This window comes from Rhinoderma darwinii, chromosome 1 (genome assembly GCF_050947455.1).
Source record: "Rhinoderma darwinii isolate aRhiDar2 chromosome 1, aRhiDar2.hap1, whole genome shotgun sequence".
In the NCBI taxonomy this organism is placed as follows: domain Eukaryota; kingdom Metazoa; phylum Chordata; class Amphibia; order Anura; family Rhinodermatidae; genus Rhinoderma; species Rhinoderma darwinii.
Window position 1 is genome coordinate 484,796,410 of NC_134687.1, and position 18,910 is coordinate 484,815,319.

An 18,910-nucleotide genomic window follows, 5' to 3' on the forward strand; every position below is an offset into this window, starting at 1 on the left:
TCCGTGGCAGAGACGATTATACCAGGGGGTAAAATACAAGCAGGATCCTTCTCAGAAGGAGGATTGGCCATGAAACTACGTGACAGAGCATCAGCCTTAATATTCTTGGACCCAGCCCTATAGGTAACCAAGAAATTAAATCTGGTAAAGAATAGTGCCCACCGAGCTTGTCTAGGATTAAGCCTCTGGGCCGATTCTAGGAAAACCAGATTCTTGTGATCCGTAAGGACCGTTACCTGGTGTCTGGCCCCCTCCAGGAAGTGCCGCCACTCCTCAAAAGCCCATTTAATGGCTAGAAGTTCGCGGTTGCCAATATCATAGTTACTCTCCGTGGGCGAAAACTTCCTAGAGAAGTAAGCACAGGGGCGGAGATGGGTGAGGGAGCTGGTACCCTGGGACAAGACGGCCCCCACTCCCACCTCGGAAGCGTCAACCTCCACAATAAATGGCTCCTCTTGGTTGGGCTGAATCAGCACGGGGGCCGAGATAAAGCACTTCTTGAGGGTCTCAAAGGCCTGGACGGCCTCAGGGGGCCAATGGAGGACATCAGCACCCTTGCGGGTAAGGTCCGTAAGAGGCTTAGCGACGACCGAGAAGTTGGCAATAAATCTCCTGTAATAGTTGGCGAACCCTAAAAAACACTGTAACGCCTTAAGGGAGGCAGGTTGGACCCATTCCGCCACAGCCTGAACCTTGGCAGGGTCCATGCGGAATTCATGAGGAGTGAGGATTTGCCCTAAAAATGGTATCTCCTGTACCCCAAAGACACATTTTTCAGTCTTAGCAAACAGATTATTCTCCCGAAGGACCTGGAGCACCTTCCTGACATGCTCCACGTGGGAGGACCAGTCCTTGGAAAACACCAGTATGTCATCAAGGTACACAACAAGAAAATTACCCAGGTACTCTCTCAGGATTTCATTAATAAAATTCTGGAAGACAGCCGGGGCATTACACAACCCAAAGGGCATGACCAGGTATTCGAAATGACCCTCGGGTGTGTTGAACGCAGTTTTCCACTCATCCCCCTCTTTGATGCGGATAAGGTTATATGCCCCCCGTAGATCGAACTTAGAAAACCATTGGGCTCCCTGAACCTGATTAAAAAGATCCGGAATCAAAGGAAGTGGGTACTGGTTCCTTACGGTGACCTTATTCAGGTTACGATAATCAATGCACGGCCTAAGACCACCATCCTTCTTCCCCACGAAGAAGAAGCCAGCACCTACAGGAGAAGTCGAGGGGCGAATGAAACCCTTGGCCAGGCATTCTTGGATATATTCCCTCATAGCTTTACGTTCAGGACATGAAAGATTAAATATCCTACCCTTAGGAAGCTTGGCACCAGGCACCAAATCGATAGCGCAATCGTAATCTCTATGGGGGGGCAACACCTCGGAGGCCTCCTTAGAAAACACATCGGCGAAGTCCTGAACAAACTCAGGAAGCGTGTTTACCTCCTCCCGGGGAGAAATAGAGTTAACAGAAAGACATGACATAAGACATTCATTACCCCATTTGGTGAGATCCCCAGTATTCCAATCAAACGTGGGATTATGCAGCTGCAACCAGGGAAGGCCTAAAACCAGATCAGACGATAATCCCTGCATCACCAGTACAGAGCACTGCTCCAAATGCATGGAGCCAACAAGGAGTTCAAAAACAGGAGTATGCTGAGTAAAATAACCATTAGCAAGGGGAGTTGAGTCGATTCCTACTACAGGGATAGGATAAGGTAAATCAATACAAGGCATCTTTAGAGACATAGCAAATTCCGCAGACATGATATTAGCAGATGACCCTGAATCCACGAAAGCACTGCCCGTGGCAGCCCGGCCAGCAAACGAGACCTGAAAGGGAAGCAAAATTTTATTGCGTTTCACATTAACGGGAAATACCTGTGCGCCCAAGTGACCTCCCCGATGATCACTTAGGCGCGGAAGTTTTCCGGCTTCTTATTCTTGCGCCTGGGACAGGTGTTCAGTAGATGCTTGTCGTCCCCACAGTAGAAGCAGAGACCATTCATTCTGCGAAACTCCCTACGTTGTCGAGGGGACATGGAGGCCCCGAGTTGCATAGGTACCTCCGAGTCCTCCGTGGAGGGGCGAGGAGACGGGACCTCGGGGGGGATCGCAGAAAAGTCAGAGGGGAGCACACTGAAGCGTTCTAGCTGACGTTCCCTGAGACGTCGGTCAAGTCGTACTGCTAGGGCCATAACCTGGTCAAGGGAGTCAGACGAGGGGTAGCTAACCAGTAGATCCTTCAGGGCGTCAGATAATCCTAACCTAAACTGGCACCTTAGGGCCGGATCGTTCCACTGAGAAGCTACGCACCACTTCCTAAAATCAGAACAGTATTCCTCAACCGGTCTCCTACCCTGACGTAAGGTCACCAGCTGACTCTCGGCTAAGGCAGTCCTGTCAGTCTCGTCGTAAATGAGTCCGAGGGCAGAGAAAAAACGATCAACAGAGGAAAGTTCAGGGGCGTCAGGAGCCAAGGAGAAGGCCCACTCTTGGGGCCCTTCCTGGAGTCGGGATATGATGATACCCACCCGCTGGTTCTCGGAACCTGAGGAGTGGGGCTTTAGGCGGAAATACAGTCTGCAACTCTCCCGGAAGGAGAGAAACGTCTTACGGTCCCCTGAGAACCGGTCAGGTAACTTGAGGTCGGGTTCTAGAGGTGAGGTGAGGGGTACTACTAAAGCAGCGTCACCCTGATTGACCCTTTGGGCCAGGGCCTGGACCTGTAGGGAGATGCCCTGCATCTGCTGGGCCAGGGTCTCAAGGGGGTCCATGATAGCGTCAGCGTAGGAGAAATGGTAGACTAGGTAAGGGCTTGTAATTATGTAATGGCCGGAAGGAGGTGAAGGGAAAGTGAGCCCTAATCTACCCACCGCCCTGTCCCGGCCTACTTGCAACGACTCGCCCTAGGCGACGAGGTACAACTGGGCGGCGGTCCCTACGCTGTCTAAGTGCACAGGAAAACAAACAGGGAACATGCAAGGGAAGGGGCAGTAGCCACGGAACGCCACGAGGAAACGGAGCGAAGAGAGTACACCCAAGCGGGCAAGGAGACAGAAGCAAGCCAGGGGCAAAGCAAAGCAGGTCAAGCAGAACTGCAGCAAGGCAGAAGCACGGCAGAAGCAGGCTGGAGCAAGCAGCAGTGGGGCCAGGAATCCAAAAGAATTACAAGCACTGAGGGAGAGAACAGGGCAGGTAATAAAGGACAGGGGGCGGAGCTAACTCCGACAGACCAGGCCGCGATAGGCTCTCCCACTCCTGAGCCTGCCACCCTGGTTGGTGGGAGATGGTGTCAGTCGAACAGGTCTGGCCTCAGGTGTGGATTGATTAATCCCAGGAGTATACCTAGATGAAGTACCTGGCAGATCCCTAACACCAGATGTTTGGAGGCGTTCTGCTTCCGATTTTTCGGCCGTTTATGGCCCGAAAAACTTCCGAAAATAAGCCGTGTGAACATACCCTAAAAAGAACATTTCTTAAAACTGTTTTGAAAAAATCCCTCCAGAACAATGACCACATTTTAAAAATTGCAGTTATTTTTCTTTTTGTGCTTCAGAACAAATATTCTATCTATCTATCTATCTATCTATCTATCTATCTATCTATCTATCTATCTATCTATCTATCTATCTATCTATCTATCTATCATCTATCTGTATGTATATACAGTGAAGGAAATAAGTATTTGATCCCTTGCTGATTTTGTAAGTTTGCCCACTGTCAAAGTCATGAACAGTCTAGAATTTTTAGCCTAGGTTAATTTTACCAGTGAGAGATAGATTATATTTAAAAAAAAAAAACAGAAAATCACATAGTCAAAATTATATATATTTATTTGCATTGTGCACAGAGAAATAAGTATTTGATCCCCTACCAACCATTAAGAGTTCAGCCTCCTCCAGACCAGTTACACGCTCCAAATCAACTTGGTGCCTGCATTAAAGACAGCTGTCTTACATGGTCACCTGTACAAAAGACTCCTGTCCACAGACTCAATTAATCAGTCTGACTCTAACCTCTACAACATGGGCAAGACCAAAGAGCTTTCTAAGGATGTCAGGGACAAGATCATAGACCTGCACAAGGCTGGAATGGGCTACAAAACCATAAGTAAGACGCTGGGTGAGAAGGAGACAACTGTTGGTGCAATAGTAAGAAAATGGAAGACATACAAAATGACTGTCAATCGACATCGATCTGGGGCTCCATGCAAAATCTCACCTCGTGGGGTATCCTTGATCATGACGAAGGTGATAGCTCAGCCGAAAACTACACGGGGGGAACTTGTAAATGATCTCAAGGCAGCTGGGACCACAGTCACCAAGAAAACCATTGGTAACACATTTCGCCGTAATGGATTAAAATCCTGCAGTGCCCGCAAGGTCCCCCTGCTCAAGAAGGCACATGTACAGGCCCGTCTGAAGTTTGCAAATGAACATCAGGATGATTCTGAGAGTGATTGGGAGAAGGTGCTCTGGTCAGATGAGACTAAAATTGAGCTCTTTGGCATTAACTCAACTCGCCGTGTTTGGAGGAAGAGAAATGCTGCCTATGACCCAAAGAACACCGTCCCCACTGTCAAGCATGGAGGTGGAAACATTATGTTTTGGGGGTGTTTCTCTGCTAAGGGCACAGGACTACTTCACCGCATCAATGGGATAATGGATGGAGCCATGTACCGTCAAATCCTGAGTGACAACCTCCTTCCCTCCACCAGGACATTAAAAATGGTTCGTGGCTGGGTCTTCCAGCATGACAATGACCCGAAACATACAGCCAAGGCAACAAAGGAGTGGCTCAAAAAGAAGCACATTAAGGTGATGGAGTGGCCTAGCCAGTCTCCAGACCTTAATCCCATCGAAAACTTATGGAGGGAGCTGAAGATCCGAGTTGCCAAGCGACAGCCTCGAAATCTTAATGATTTACAGATGATCTGCAAAGAGGAGTGGGCCAAAATTCCATCTAACATGTGTGCAAACCTCATCATCAACTACAAAAATCGTCTGACTGCTGTGCTTGCCAACAAGGGTTTTGCCACCACGTATTAAGTCTTGTTTGCTAAAGGGATCAAATACTTATTTCTCTGTGCACAATGCAAATAAATATATATAATTTTGACTATGTGATTTTCTGTAAAATTAACCTAGCCTAAAAATTCTAGACTGTTCATGTCTTTGACAGTGGGAAAACTTACAAAATCAGCAAGGGATCAAATACTTATTTCCTTCACTGTATACGCACACACACACACGCTTAGTATACTGTTTTTTAAGACCAGTTGGACATTTTGCACAGAGGAATCCGGGCCCTGATGCAGAATCTGTAACAGGGCCCCCCAACTATCACAGTTTATTTATAGTACTAGTCTCACTCTCCTCATATGAGACAAAGGGAGTATTTTTGGCCCCCTCAGGCATCTACTATAGTTATGCCCCTGGTTAGACAGAAACATCAATCTGGCTGTTGTAATTCTAATTTTATAACATCATGATTACATGTCGAACATCTTCACACATTGCTCACACACACTGATAAGTTTATACATTTCTGATATCCTCACCCTACTACTTACTAATTTATTGATGCCCCTACAAGGATCAGTATGTTTTAAAACTTGTCATTTGATAAAATGCCAGCAGTATTTAATAGAAACCGGCCAATTACAAAGATATTACCTGTAACTGTTATTCCCATAGCATTCCTTGGTGTTCCCATAATATAATACAGGGGAGATGAATAAAACAGGAATCACACTAAAATACAATAATACGATTAGAAACATAGTGAATACACATTTGTTTAGATTATAAAATCGCTATTGAAATTACCTTCTTGTCCTGTTGATAACCTAAACATGGCGTATTTGCCTAGTATTTTTGTGCGTAGCGTTTTGCATGCGTTGCACTTCCGTGTGTCATCAGTGTTGGCTGTGTGATTTTCACGCATATGCCATCCTTATGACACGCGGTTTTGAAGTTTAGAAAAAGAAATGAAGGAAGTGCTTTTATTTTTTCCTTCATTTCCTTATCTACTGTTGCGCAAATCACGAGCGACACACGGAAGTGCTTCCGTGTGCCGTGCGCGATTTTCACGCACCCATTAACTTCACGCACCCATTGACAAACGGCCAAGTATAGGACGTGTCGTGAGTTTTACGCAGCGGACATACGCTGCGTGAAAATCACGCACTCTCTGAACGGCCCCATTGACTAACATAGGTCCGTGCGACGCGCGTGAAAATTACGGTCGTAAAACATGTTCGTGTGAATAAGGCCTAACGGTCAAACTGTCCAGTGACATATACGTGCTGATGGGCTGTGTGCACCAGGACAAAGCGAATTGCTGTTTGCATGTACTGAATCACTGCAATTGTTAAATACCCTGTTTTAACAAAATCACTGGCTCTCTAGTGGATTCTAATTCTAATACTTCACATTTATTTGATATACGTTAAATAATTCCGCTGTTACTAAGCGTCCAATTCCATTTAAAACGGGAAACCTTTTTAAATGGAATTGGACGCTTAGTAACAGCGGAATTTTTTAACGTTTATGAAATAAATGTGAAGTATAAGGGTATGTGCACACGATAACTGCATTTACGTCTGAAATTACGGAGCTGTTTTCAGGAGAAAACAGCTCCTGAATTTCAGACGTAATTGCTCGTGCTTTGCGGGGCGTCCATTACGGACGTAATTTGGAGCTGTTCTTCATTGGATTCAATGAAAAACGGCTCCAATTACGTCCCATGAAGTGTCCTGCACTTCTTTGACGAGGCTGTTATTTTACTTTCTTTTGACAGTGACGCGTAAAATTACAGGTCGTCGGCACAGAACATCGGCAAACCCACCGAAATGAATGGGCAGATGTTTGCCGACGTATTGGAGCCGTGTTTTTCAGGCGTAATTTGAGGTGTAAAACGCCTCCCTTATGCCTGAAAATAGGTCGTGTGACCCAGCCTTAGGCCTCATTTACACGAGCGTATTATACGCGCGTGCGACGCGCGTGCTTTTCACGCGTGTCGTACGCACCTATAATAGTCTATGGGGCTGTTTAGACGATGCGTGAATTTTGCGCAGCGTGAGTGCGTTGCGTAAAACTCACGACATGTTCTATATTCTTGCGTTTTTCACGCAACACGCACCCATTGACTTCAATGGGTGCGTGAAAACAACGCATGCCACACTGACGGTCCTGCGTTGCATGCGCGAAAATCACGCAAGAGCTGTCAAAAGGATGAATGTAAACAGAAAAGCACCACGTGCTTTTCTGGTTACAAACATCCAAACGGAGTGTCAAATTAGAGATGCACCGAACTTCACCGGGTTCGGCCGAACTCGTTTTAACCGAACCCGGCAAAAAATGTTCGGGTACGCGACGTCAGGAGACAGTCACTGCCCACGGTGCTGAAAGACTTAAACTGTTTCAGCACCATGGACAGTGACTTTCGATCACAATATACATATACGTGTAAAAAAAAAAAGAAGTTCTGACTTACCGATAACTCCCGGCTTCTTCCTCCAGTCCGACCTCCCGGGATGACAATTCAGGCCAAGTGACAGCTGCAGCCAATCACAGGCCAAGCACAGGCTGCAGCCAATCACAGGCTGCAGCGGTCTCATGGCCTGCCGCGTCATCCTGGGAGGTGGGGCCGGATGACAAGAGAGGGACGCGTCACCAAGGCAACGGCCGGGAGACCGGACTGGAGGAAGCAGGCAGTTCATGGTAAGTGTGAACGTCTTTTTTTATTCACAGGTTGGTGTAGATTGTGATCGGCATTCACTGTCGAGGGTGCTGAAAGAGTTACTGCCGATCAGTTAGCTCTTTCAGCACCTTGGACAGTGACGGGCGTCGACTACCTCATCTCTATGATGGCGGCTGCGCGAAAATCACGCAGCCGCGCATCATACACGGAGGACACACGGAGCTGTCAATTGCCTTTTGCGCACGCAAAACGCAGCGTTTTTTTGCGTGCGCAAAACGCACACGCTCGTGTAAATGAGGCCTTAGAATTAGAATCCACTAGAGAGCCAGTGATTTTGTATGCATGTACTGAGAATAAAGTCACATTGATGTAGAAACAATTGATTGGATCAGTTTCTCCTTATATTCCCCTTGTTCTTTTTTTATTTTTACATGTGATTTTAAATTTTACAATCTGTACATGTGAACAGTGTGCAGATACTTAAAGAGGCTCTGTCACCAGATTTTGCAACCCCTATCTCCTATTGCAGCAGATCGGCGCTGCAATGTAGATAAGAGTAACGTTTTTTGTTTTTTTTTAAATGAGCATTTTTGGCCAAGTTATGACCATTTTTATATTTATGCAAATGAGGCTTTCTAAAGTACAACTGGACGTGTTTAAAGTAAAAGTCCAACTGGGCGTGTATTATGTGCGTACATTGGGGCGTGTTTACTTCTTTTACTAGCTGGGCGTTCTGACGAGAAGTATCATCCACTTCTCTTCACAACGCCCAGCTTCTGGCAGTGCACAGACACAGCGTGTTCTCGAGAGATCACGCTGTGTCGTCACTCACTTCCTGCCCCAGGTCCTGCATCGTGTCGGACGAGCGAGGACACATCGGCACCAGAGGCTACAGTTGATTCTGCAGCAGCATCGGCTTTTGCAGGTAAGTCGATGTAGCTACTTACCTGCAAACGCTGATGCTGCTGCAGAATCAACTGTAGCCTCTGGTGCCGATGTGTCCTCGCTCGTCCGACACGATGCAGGACCTGGGGCAGGAAGTGACGTCACAGCGTGATCTCTCGAGAACACGCTGTGTGTCTGTGCACTGCCAGAAGCTGGGTGTTAACGAAGAGAAGTGGATGATGCTGATTCGTCAGCATCATACACTTCTAGTCACAAGGCCCAGCTAGTAAAAGAAGTAAAAACGCCCAGATGTACGCACATAATACACGCCCAGTTGTACTTTTACTTTAAACACGCCCAGTTGTACTTTAGAAAGCCTCATTTGCATAAATATAAAAATGGTCATAACTTGGCCAAAAATGCTCGTTTAAAAAAAAACAAAACGTTACTCTTATCTACATTGCAGCGCCGATCTGCTGCAATAGCAGATAGGGGTTGCAAAATCTGGTGACAGAGCCTCTTTAATGCTTACAGTCTGAATTGCTTTTTATTTTTAATATTTTATATATGTAATGTGAGTGGAGGATTTGTATGTAATATAACATTTGTGTGTGTCACTGTGTGCTCTTTATATGTAATATTTTGTCTTTCAAGTGGCAAGGGGCCTTATACAATTTGATCAAAATGTTAACAAAGAACCTCATGTTCATGTTTATAAATTTTGCTTAGCAGCTATAGATCAATATATATATGTAATGGGTGCGGTCCTTGTCTTTTTTTACAGTAATGCCATTTTCTTTTAAAGTACTATTAATTCCAGGGCACCGAATATATGAAATACATACGTTTTTAACCTTTCCCACCACATCCAATTTTAGTTTTTTTAATTTTAGTCCCTCCCCTTAGTCTTCCAATAGCCATAACATAAATTTTTTAGTCGACATAAGGGTATGTGCACACGATAGCTTCCTTTTACGTCTGAAAAGACAGATTGTTTTCAGGAGAAAACAGCAGCGTTGTTTTAGACGTAAAAGCTCCTCCTCGCATTATGCGAGGCGTCTTTGACGCCCGTAATCTTGAGCTGTTCTTCATTGACTTCAATGTAAAACGGCTCAAATTACGTTGCAAAGAAGTGCCCTGCATGTAATGTATATAAGTGTCCTGCACTTCTTTGCCGAGGCAGTCATTTTACGCGTCATCGTTTGACAGCTGTCAAACGACGACGCGTAAATTACTGGTCGTCGGCACAGTACGTCGGCAAACCCATTCAAATCAATGGGCAGATGTTTGCCGACGTATTGTAGCCCTATTTTCAGGCGTAAATCGAGGCATAATACGCCTCGTTTACGCCTGAAAATAGGTTGTGTGAACCCAGCCTAACCGTATGAGGGCTTGTTTTTTGCAAGACGAGTTTTAGTTTCTAACAGCACCATTTATTGTACCATTTAATGCACTGGAAAATGAAAAGAAAAATCTCTGTGGTCTGGAACAGAAAACAGCGATTCCTCCATTTTTTTTGGAGTATATTTTTACAGCGTTCACCATGTGGTAAAAATTACATGTTATCTTAATATTTTTGGGTCAAATAGATTGCGGCTATACCAAATTTCTGCAGTTTTTTATGATTTACTACTTTTTTTTTTTATTTCTGTAGTCATATTTGGAGACCTTTTAACTTTTTTATTTTTCCGTTGATAGAGCAATGTGGTTTTTTTTGCGGGGTGAGCTATAGTCTTTATTGGTACCATTTTGGGGTACATACAACTTGTTGATCACTTTTTATTCCATTTTATTTAGGGAGGTGAGGCGTTCACTGTGCGGGACAAATAGTGTTATATTGTAATAGTTTGCACTTTTACGGACACGGCAATACCAATTATGTATTTGTTTTGTTATTTGACATTATTTTAGGAGAAAAATTTAAAAAAGGGGGGTTTTGAACCTTTAACACTTTTTTTGGTACATTACAAAAAACTTTATTTAACAATTAAAATAAATAAAGATTGAGTCCCCCTTGGAGACTTGAACAAGTGAACGTTAGATTACTGGTACAACACCCTACAATACTTAGGTATTGCAGTGTATTCTGATTTTTATTGGCTCCTATTAAGCCCTGTCTCTGGCTGGGATTTAAAATAGGAGCACCAAGATAGCAGACATGGGGGCCTTAGGCCCCCTGGCTGACATGACAGCCATCAATGTCGCTGTGGGGGGGCGATGGAGTGACAGAGGGGCCCATGGTCGGACTGCCATGGTTTCCGTTTGCCTTTCCGTTGATGGGTTCCTCTGACTGAAAGGTCTGAAGGAACCCATCAACGGAAACCAAATGCTGATGTGAACACACCCTTAGGGCAGATACAGACGGACGTTGCGTTTTTGCGCGCGCAAACAACGCAGCGTTTTGCGCGCGCAAAAACCATTTGACAGCTGCGTGTGTCATCCGTGTATGATGCGCGGCTGTGTGATTTTCGCGCAGCCGCCATCATAGAGATGAGGCTAGTCGACGCCCGTCACTGTCCAGGGTGCTGAAAGAGCTAACTCTTTCAGCACCCTCGACAGTGAATGCCGAAAACAATATCGAAAAACCTGTTGAAAAAAAAGAAAAAGTTCGTACTTACCGAGAACTTCCCGGCCGTTGCCTTGGTGACGCGTCCTTGGTGACGCGCCCTTGGTGACGCGCCTCTCGACATCGGGCCCCACCTCCCTGGATGACGTGCCAGTCCATGTGACCGCTGCAGCCTGTGCTTGGCCTGTGATTGGCTGGAGCTGTCACTTGGACTGAATTGTCATCCCGGGAGGTCAGACTGGAGGAAGAAGCCGGGAGTTATCGGTAAGTCAGAACTTCGTTTTTTTCCCTACAGGTTCATGTATATTGGGATCGGAAGTCACTGTCCATGGTGCTGAAACAGTTTAACTCTTTCAGCACCATGGACAGTGACTATCTCCTGACGTCGCGTACCGATAATTTTTTTGCCGGGTTCGGCCAAAACGAGTTCGGCCGAACCCGGTGAAGTTCGGTTCGCTTGTCCGGCTTCGCTCATCGCAAAGACACTCCGTTTGGATGTTCGGAAACAGAAAAGCACGTGGTGCTTTTCTGTTTACATTCATCCTTTTGACAGCTGGTGCGCTGTTTCAGTCGGTTCGCACGGAAGTGCTTCCGTGCAACCTGCGTGGTTTTCACGCACCCATTGACTTCAATGGGTGCGTGACTGTCTGTATTGCCCCATAGACTTGTATTGGTCCATGCGTGCCGCGTGAAAACCACGCGGCCCGCACGGACCGAATAAACGTTTGTGTGAATCCCCGCTTAGTATGAGGACGTACAATCGTTACTAGTGATCGGCTGATCTTTGCCCGTTTAGAAAGGACTTAAGGCACATGAGCGACCAGGCTGGACATTCTGGGCCATATGGTATGCTGGCCGAATGAACTTGCTTGAGGTCTAATCATGCTTTTAGGTTATAACAGATATTGTTAGGCACATTTATGGGAATGCCCCAAAATGTTCAGGTGGATATTAACTTGATGGATTTATAAAATTTCTTAGGGTAACACATTTGCCATGATACTCTAATGCAAAATTCATTATTAGTAATAAGGGATAATGAGATTACACCATCAATCATAGTATAATATTTTCTTTACCTGCATAAAATTGTTGCTATTCTGCCAAGGCAAAATTCTTTTTCTGAAATCTTTATTGACAAAAAGAGAAGTTGTTATATTAAGGCTCATACAGAACACACCATATAATCCTCAAATTGACCTTCATTTCTCTATCTCAAAAAGGAAATCAGGACATGAGGAATCTAGGTCTGTTTGTTTTCAGTAACCCTTGGTTATCTTTTCTATGAACAAACACAAGCTATAACTATTTTGAAACACCACCTGACCGACCCTAAGGGTATGTGCACACACACTAATTACGTCCGTAATTGACGGACGTATTTCGGCCGCAAGTACCGGACCGAACACAGTGCAGGGAGCCGGGCTCCTAGCATCATACTTATGTACGATGCTAGGAGTCCCTGCCTCGCTGCAGGACAACTGTCCCGTACTGTAATCATGTTTCCAGTGTGGGACAGTTGTCCTGCAGCGAGGCAGGGACTCCTAGCATCGTACATAAGGGTATGTTCACACGGCCTATTTACGGACGTAATTCGGGCGTTTTTGCCCCGAATTACGTCTGAAAATAGCGCCTCAATAGCGCTGACAAACATCTGCCCATTGAAAGCAATGGGCAGACGTTTGTCTGTTCACACGAGGCGTATATTTACGCGCCGCTGTCAAATGACGGCGCGCAAATAGACGCCCGCGTCAAAGAAGTGACCTGTCACTTCTTTGGCCGTAATTGGAGCCGCTATTCATTGACTCCAATGAATAGCAGCGCTAATTACGGCCGTAATTGACGCGGCGTTCAAGCGCCTGCACATGCCGTTACGGCTGAAATTACGGGGATGTTTTCAGGCTGAAACATCCCCGTAATTTCAGCCGTTACGGACCCCCGCCGTGTGAACATACCCTAAGTATGATGCTAGGAGCCCGGCTCGCTGCACTGTGTTCGGTCCGGTACTTGCGGCCGAAATACGTCCGTCAATTACGGACGTAATTAGTGTGTGTGCACATACCCTAAGCTGTAATTTCACCTGAGTGCAAGCAGGGTGTGTCTAGAAGTCAAAAGTTAACAAGAGTAAATACCTGCAAGGCATGTGTCAGATCAAAAGGCAGAAAGAGCATTTTTCATTGTAAAGTGAAGGACAAAATACACATTGAATTCAGATGTCAAAACAATATTTACTGTCAATGAGTAAACAGTCTTAAGGCCCTGTTCACGCGGAGGTTTTTGCAGGCAGAAAATTCTGCCTGGAAAAATCAGCTCCATTATTTTTGGTTTTTTTTACGTGTTTTTTTCCTTATTTCTTTAACAGGCAAAGGGAAAAACCGCAAGCGGTTAATAATTTAAACCGCGTCAAAAAACGCGTCAGCGATTTCAATGGGGTATTTGAGGCGGAAAACGCCTCAAGATAGGGTATGTCGCTTCTTTATCCCGCAAGTGTTTTTTTTCTGTTCGCGGGAAAAAAACGCCTCCACTTCTTATTGAAAACAATGGGAGGCAATTTCGGCTGTTCTTTGCAGCGTTTTTTGCAGCAAAAAAGCTCAGTGTGAACAGGGCCTGTTCACACAGAGTTTTTTTACACGTTTTTTTCACACGGCCCTGTTTACACTGAGTTGTTTTATGTTTTTTGCAGCAGAAACCGAAATTGCCTCTCTTTGTTTTCAATCAGAGGGGGAAAAAGAAGTGACATGTCCTGTCTTGAGGCGTTTTCTGCCTCAAAACACAATTGAAATCAATGGTAGAAGGAAAAAATGATGACGCATTTTTTTAACGCGTAAAAAAAAAACACTTAAAAGAACACGACAAAAGTCACGTCAAAAAACGCATTAAAAAACTGAGCTGATTTTTCCAGGCAGAATTTTCTGCCTGCAAAAGAACCCTGTGTGAACAGGGCCTAAGGCTATATTCACATTACAGTGAATACTGGCTATCAAAAAATAGAACATGTCCTATTTTTGGATGTTTTCACGTTCTGACGGCCCCTATAGAAGTCAATGAGTTTTTAATGGTCGTTTTTTTCAAATTTGTTAGAACAGATCTATGCATGAGAGCCATAGTAGAAGCCAGATAGACATTAAAAGAATACAAAGGAAAAAAGAAGACGTACAATACTAAGGGTATGTGCACACACAAAATAAAAAACTTCTGAAAATACGGAGCTGTTTTCATGGGAAAACAGATCCTGATTTTCAGCCGTTTTTTTTAGCAACTCGCGTTTTTCGCAGAGTTTTTTACGGCCATTTTTGGAGCTGTTCTTCAATAGAGTCAATGAAAAACGGCTCAAGAAGAGACATACACTTCTTTTTCGCGGCCGTTTTTTTCAAAACGGCCACATAAAAAAACGGTCCATCGGAACAGAGCGCCGTTTTCCCATTGCAATCAATGGTCAGATGTTTGGAGGTGTTCTGCTTCCGATTTCTCAGCCGAAAAACGGCCAAAAATAGCCTGCATGAACATACCCTTAGAGTGCAGGTGTCATGACTGCTTATCTTCAGCCCTAAGGCCTCATTCACACGACAGGGTTTCCCGTCCGGGTGCCGGCCGTTCATAAATCGGCCGGCACCCGGCTGCATTAGGAATAATAGACCCCTAATGGGGCTATTCACACGACCGATTTTTTGATGGCCGGGAAAACCGGCCGTCAAAAAATAGGACATGCTCTATTTTCGGCCGGATACCCGGCCGCCCGGCTCCCATAGAAGTCTATGGGGCCGGGTAATACACGGCCATCACCGGAATGTGTCCCGAGTGATGGCCGGGTTTTCCGTGGCTTGCGCTCTATCTCCTCCTCCTCACAGCGCAGAGTGCATGTGAGGAGGAGGAGTTGATGCCATTCGGACGATGGCTGTGCGATGTACACTGTGTGGCAGGGCGGGGGTGTACAGCAGGTGGAAGGGAGCGCTGCGCTGGCTCCCTTCCCCTGCTTGATAAAAGCGCCCTGGCCCGGCGACACTTTCGATGGCGCCGCTAGCAGCTGCTGCGGCTGCTATTACTGTAGCGACGCCACTATAGCAGAGCAGGGAGGTATCTCCCCGCTCTGCTATGTGCTAGCCCCACTTTAGCTCCTTGAAGGAGCGGAATCCCCGTGTTTTCGGGGATTCCGCTCCTGGACAGAGCGCTTGATGTCTCTGTCCATATCTGGGCAGTGACATCAGGGGAAACTCCTGAAGCGGAATCCCCGAACACATGGGGATTCCCCTTCAGGAGTTGCCGCTGATGTCACTGTCCAGATCTGCCCGGCCCGGAACGGATGCAAAACTTTATGCAAACCGGCCGGGCAAAATGGCCGATTTTACCGGCCGACACTCGGGCTCAGGCGGGACCCGGTCGTGTGAATCCTGCCTAAGAATGATAAAACAATAGTATGGATATTATACCCTAAATAACGTATATGGAAGCTTTAATATACATGTACAGATTTAATACATATGCTGACTGACCTGATTTAAGTCATTGCTTATTCTTCTTCTGAAATTACTGAACGTCTGCCACACATAGTTGATTGTGTACAAAAATGTTGAAAGATAGAACATCTGCAGAGAAGAACAAGAAGTTTTATAAGATACATTTTGCCTATGCCAACAAATGCTAAAAATGATGGCAATCTACACATAAAATAATTGCAACTACCCAAAGTGTACCTACAGGTGGCAGGAAACTTTTTGTCGTATGCTTGTGGTGTTCCTTTAGGGCCTCCTTCACACACAGAATTTTTCTGCCAATTTTAGCTGAATAAAAAAAAGCTTCTAAAAACGCTAGCAGTTTTTAAGGAGCTTTTAGTGGCGTTTTTCATTTGGTGTCATTTTGTCTGGTGTTTTTGAAGTCCTATGGAGAAGCCTATAGGAAAAATGCCTGAAAACCGCCATGCCCAGAGCATGCTGCATTGGGAAAAAGCCGGACACACGCTGCGTAAAAATCACTGACTGTCTGAACGGCCCCCATTGACTAACATAGGTCCGTGCGAGGCGCGTGAAAATCACGTGCGTTGCATGGACGTATATCACGTTCGTCTGAATAATCCCAAAGAAGCATAAAATAACACCATTAAAACTGAACACACAAAAACACAGCAAAACCCTGTCTGTGAATCCAAGTCCTCCTTCACACACAGAATTTTTTTAGGCAATTTAAACTGCATCAAAAAATTGAACATAAGGCGTTTTAGTGGCTTTTTCTGCGTTTTTCATTTGGTGTAATTCTGTACATGCTTTTTTCTGGTGTTTTTATAGGGAAGTCTATGGTAAAATTGGCTGAAGAAACAGCATGCCCAAAGAAAAAAAAAAAACACCACTGACCACAAAATGTCCTCAAAAACAGCTCAAACCAAAATGCACTCTACTAAAAACGCATGTTACATTTTAATAACGCTAACGTTTTTAGAAGCGTTTTTTGTTTCGAATTTAAATTAACAGACAAATTCTGTGTGAAGGAGGCCCAAGAGTACAGTTACAAGTGGTGTAATTTTTCGTTGCAGAAAAATCTGTGGCGAAAATTTACACAATGTATTCCTTTAGGTGAAATCAAATTCTTCAACACATACATGATTCAAATTTCTGTGCAGAATTTTGCCTCTGCAGTAATACTTTATGCAGTGTTTTTTGTATGTGTGGCGGATTTTGGAATGCGTAATTTTATCTAGTCATAAACTTCAATTCTATGTAAAAGTCCACTCTGAAATACGGCGCAAATTTGTAGTTGTAGTTCTGCTGCAAAATTTGCTTTGGAATTACTGTCGCATATTTTGTGGCGTATCTTAACGTTTCGTGTGACTGTACCCTAAGGCTGGACTCCCACAGATAAGCTGCAAAGTTTCTGCAACGAAATTTGGTGCGGAAATTCCACAGCATTTACAGTAGCAGCAGAGAGAATGAGATTTGAAGAAATCTCATGTACATGCTGCAGACTTGGGGTATGTGCACACACAAAATAAAAAACGTCTGAAAACACGGAGCTGTTTTCAAGGGAAAACAGCTTCTGATTTTCAGCCGTAATTTTTTATAAAAGTTGAATTTTTTACTGCGTTTTTATCAGCCGTTTTTGGAGCTGTTTTTCTATAGAGTCTATGAAAAATGACTCCAAAAACGGCTGAAGTGACATGCACTTTTTTCACGCGGCCGATTTGAAAAAGAACAGTCGGAACAGAACGATGTTTTCCCGTTGAAATCAATGGGCAGATATTTGGAGGCGTTCTGCTTCCGATTTTTCAGCCATTTTTCAGGACGATTGCAGCACGAAAAATGGCTGAAAACACTGCGTGAAAACGTTCATAAATTAACCTGTGGTGCTGATTTTAAATCTGCAACATGTCAAGTTATACTGCGTATTTGTTGCTCTTCTGTTGAGGTTTTCCCATTGAATTCAATGAGGATATTTATATGTAAAATCTACTTGCTGTTAGTAGATGTGTAGCTAGGCGCTTAGCACAGGGGGGGGGGGGGGGCAAAACACATCTGAGTGGACCCCAACACATGTTTACAACTGCAGAGGCGCATCGGGCAGGGTCAATCTTACCGAAACATTGTAGTTTGCTGTGCTACTCTGTTTCTGTAAGATTTTATAGAAGTGAATGGGTGGTACGGAAACAGCATACCATAGCAAGCTACACTGTTTATGTAACTGTCATTCACAGTACAATGTATCCCAACACAGTATACTGCCCCTATAGTGGCTCTCCGCACAGCATAATGCCCCTATAGTGCCCACCCCCCCCCCACACACATACAATATAATGCCCCTATAGTGCCTCCCCACACACTATAACGCCTCTATAATGTCCCGCCACACAGTATAATGCCCCATTAGTTGCTCCCATACAGAATAATGCCCCATAGCCAGTGGCGGATTAAGTGTACCATGGGCCCTGGGCTGTTGACACAACTTGGGCTCCCTCCTTCCCCCTCATACGCAACGCAACCCCCCCCCCAATCGCTGATACTGTACCCTTCAGTGCCACTGGCCTGACAAAAGGATAAAGGTTTTAGCGCTAGATACAGCTGCTCTGTATACAGGATACAAAGCAGTTGTATCTTAAAAAGTAACAATAATTTTTAATAAAAAGTATTTAGAAAGTTGCACCAAACACACTGATTGACGTTTTTATTTATATATAAAAAAAAAAAAAACTTTTCAAAGGTTTACATAGTCTTTAACACATCATATAAAAATAAAATTGTAACACCCAACTTTAAAGGGTAACTAAACTTTTAAAAAACTTTTGACATGTCATACTGAAATGTCAGAAGTTTTAATAGGTGGGGGTCCAAGCGCTGAGACCCCCACTGATCGCTAAAATGAAGCAGTTGAAGCACTCGGTTGAATGCTGCACTGCTTATTTTCTGAACGGCATTCCTCGGAGTGGTGTACGGTTTCAATAGAAAGTCTATGAGTCCGTACAGCGCTTGCTTGGCTTTCCGAGAAAAGCCGATCAGAAACCAAGTGGCACAACGCTCACACGAGCAATTCTGCCACTTTGTTTTTGTGATCGATGGTAGTCTCAGTGCTCGCACCCTACCGATCAAAACTTCTGACATTTCACTTTGACATGTCAAAAGTTTTTTAGAAGTTTAGTTACCTTTTAAGCAGTTAGACACCCCTCCACTCGCAGCAAAATAACTATGGGGGGGGAGATTATATTGCAAGGGGAGGTCAGGTTGTTTGACTGACTGCTGAGGCCTCCATGGGGTGG

The 18,910-nt window shown here is 44.9% G+C and overlaps 1 protein-coding gene across 1 annotated transcript in view; it reads right to left on the minus strand.

Annotated features, from left to right (window-relative positions):
* TMEM116 (transmembrane protein 116) overlaps positions 1-18,910 on the minus strand; it is a 99,129-nt gene that overhangs the window by 12,353 nt on the left and 67,866 nt on the right. The window contains exons 5-7 of the mRNA XM_075854774.1: positions 15,666-15,758; positions 12,255-12,304; positions 5,696-5,773 (exon numbers count right to left, since the gene is read on the minus strand). Coding sequence (XP_075710889.1) covers positions 5,696-5,773; positions 12,255-12,304; positions 15,666-15,758 — 221 coding nt within the window. The remainder of the gene's footprint in view (positions 1-5,695; positions 5,774-12,254; positions 12,305-15,665; positions 15,759-18,910) is intronic.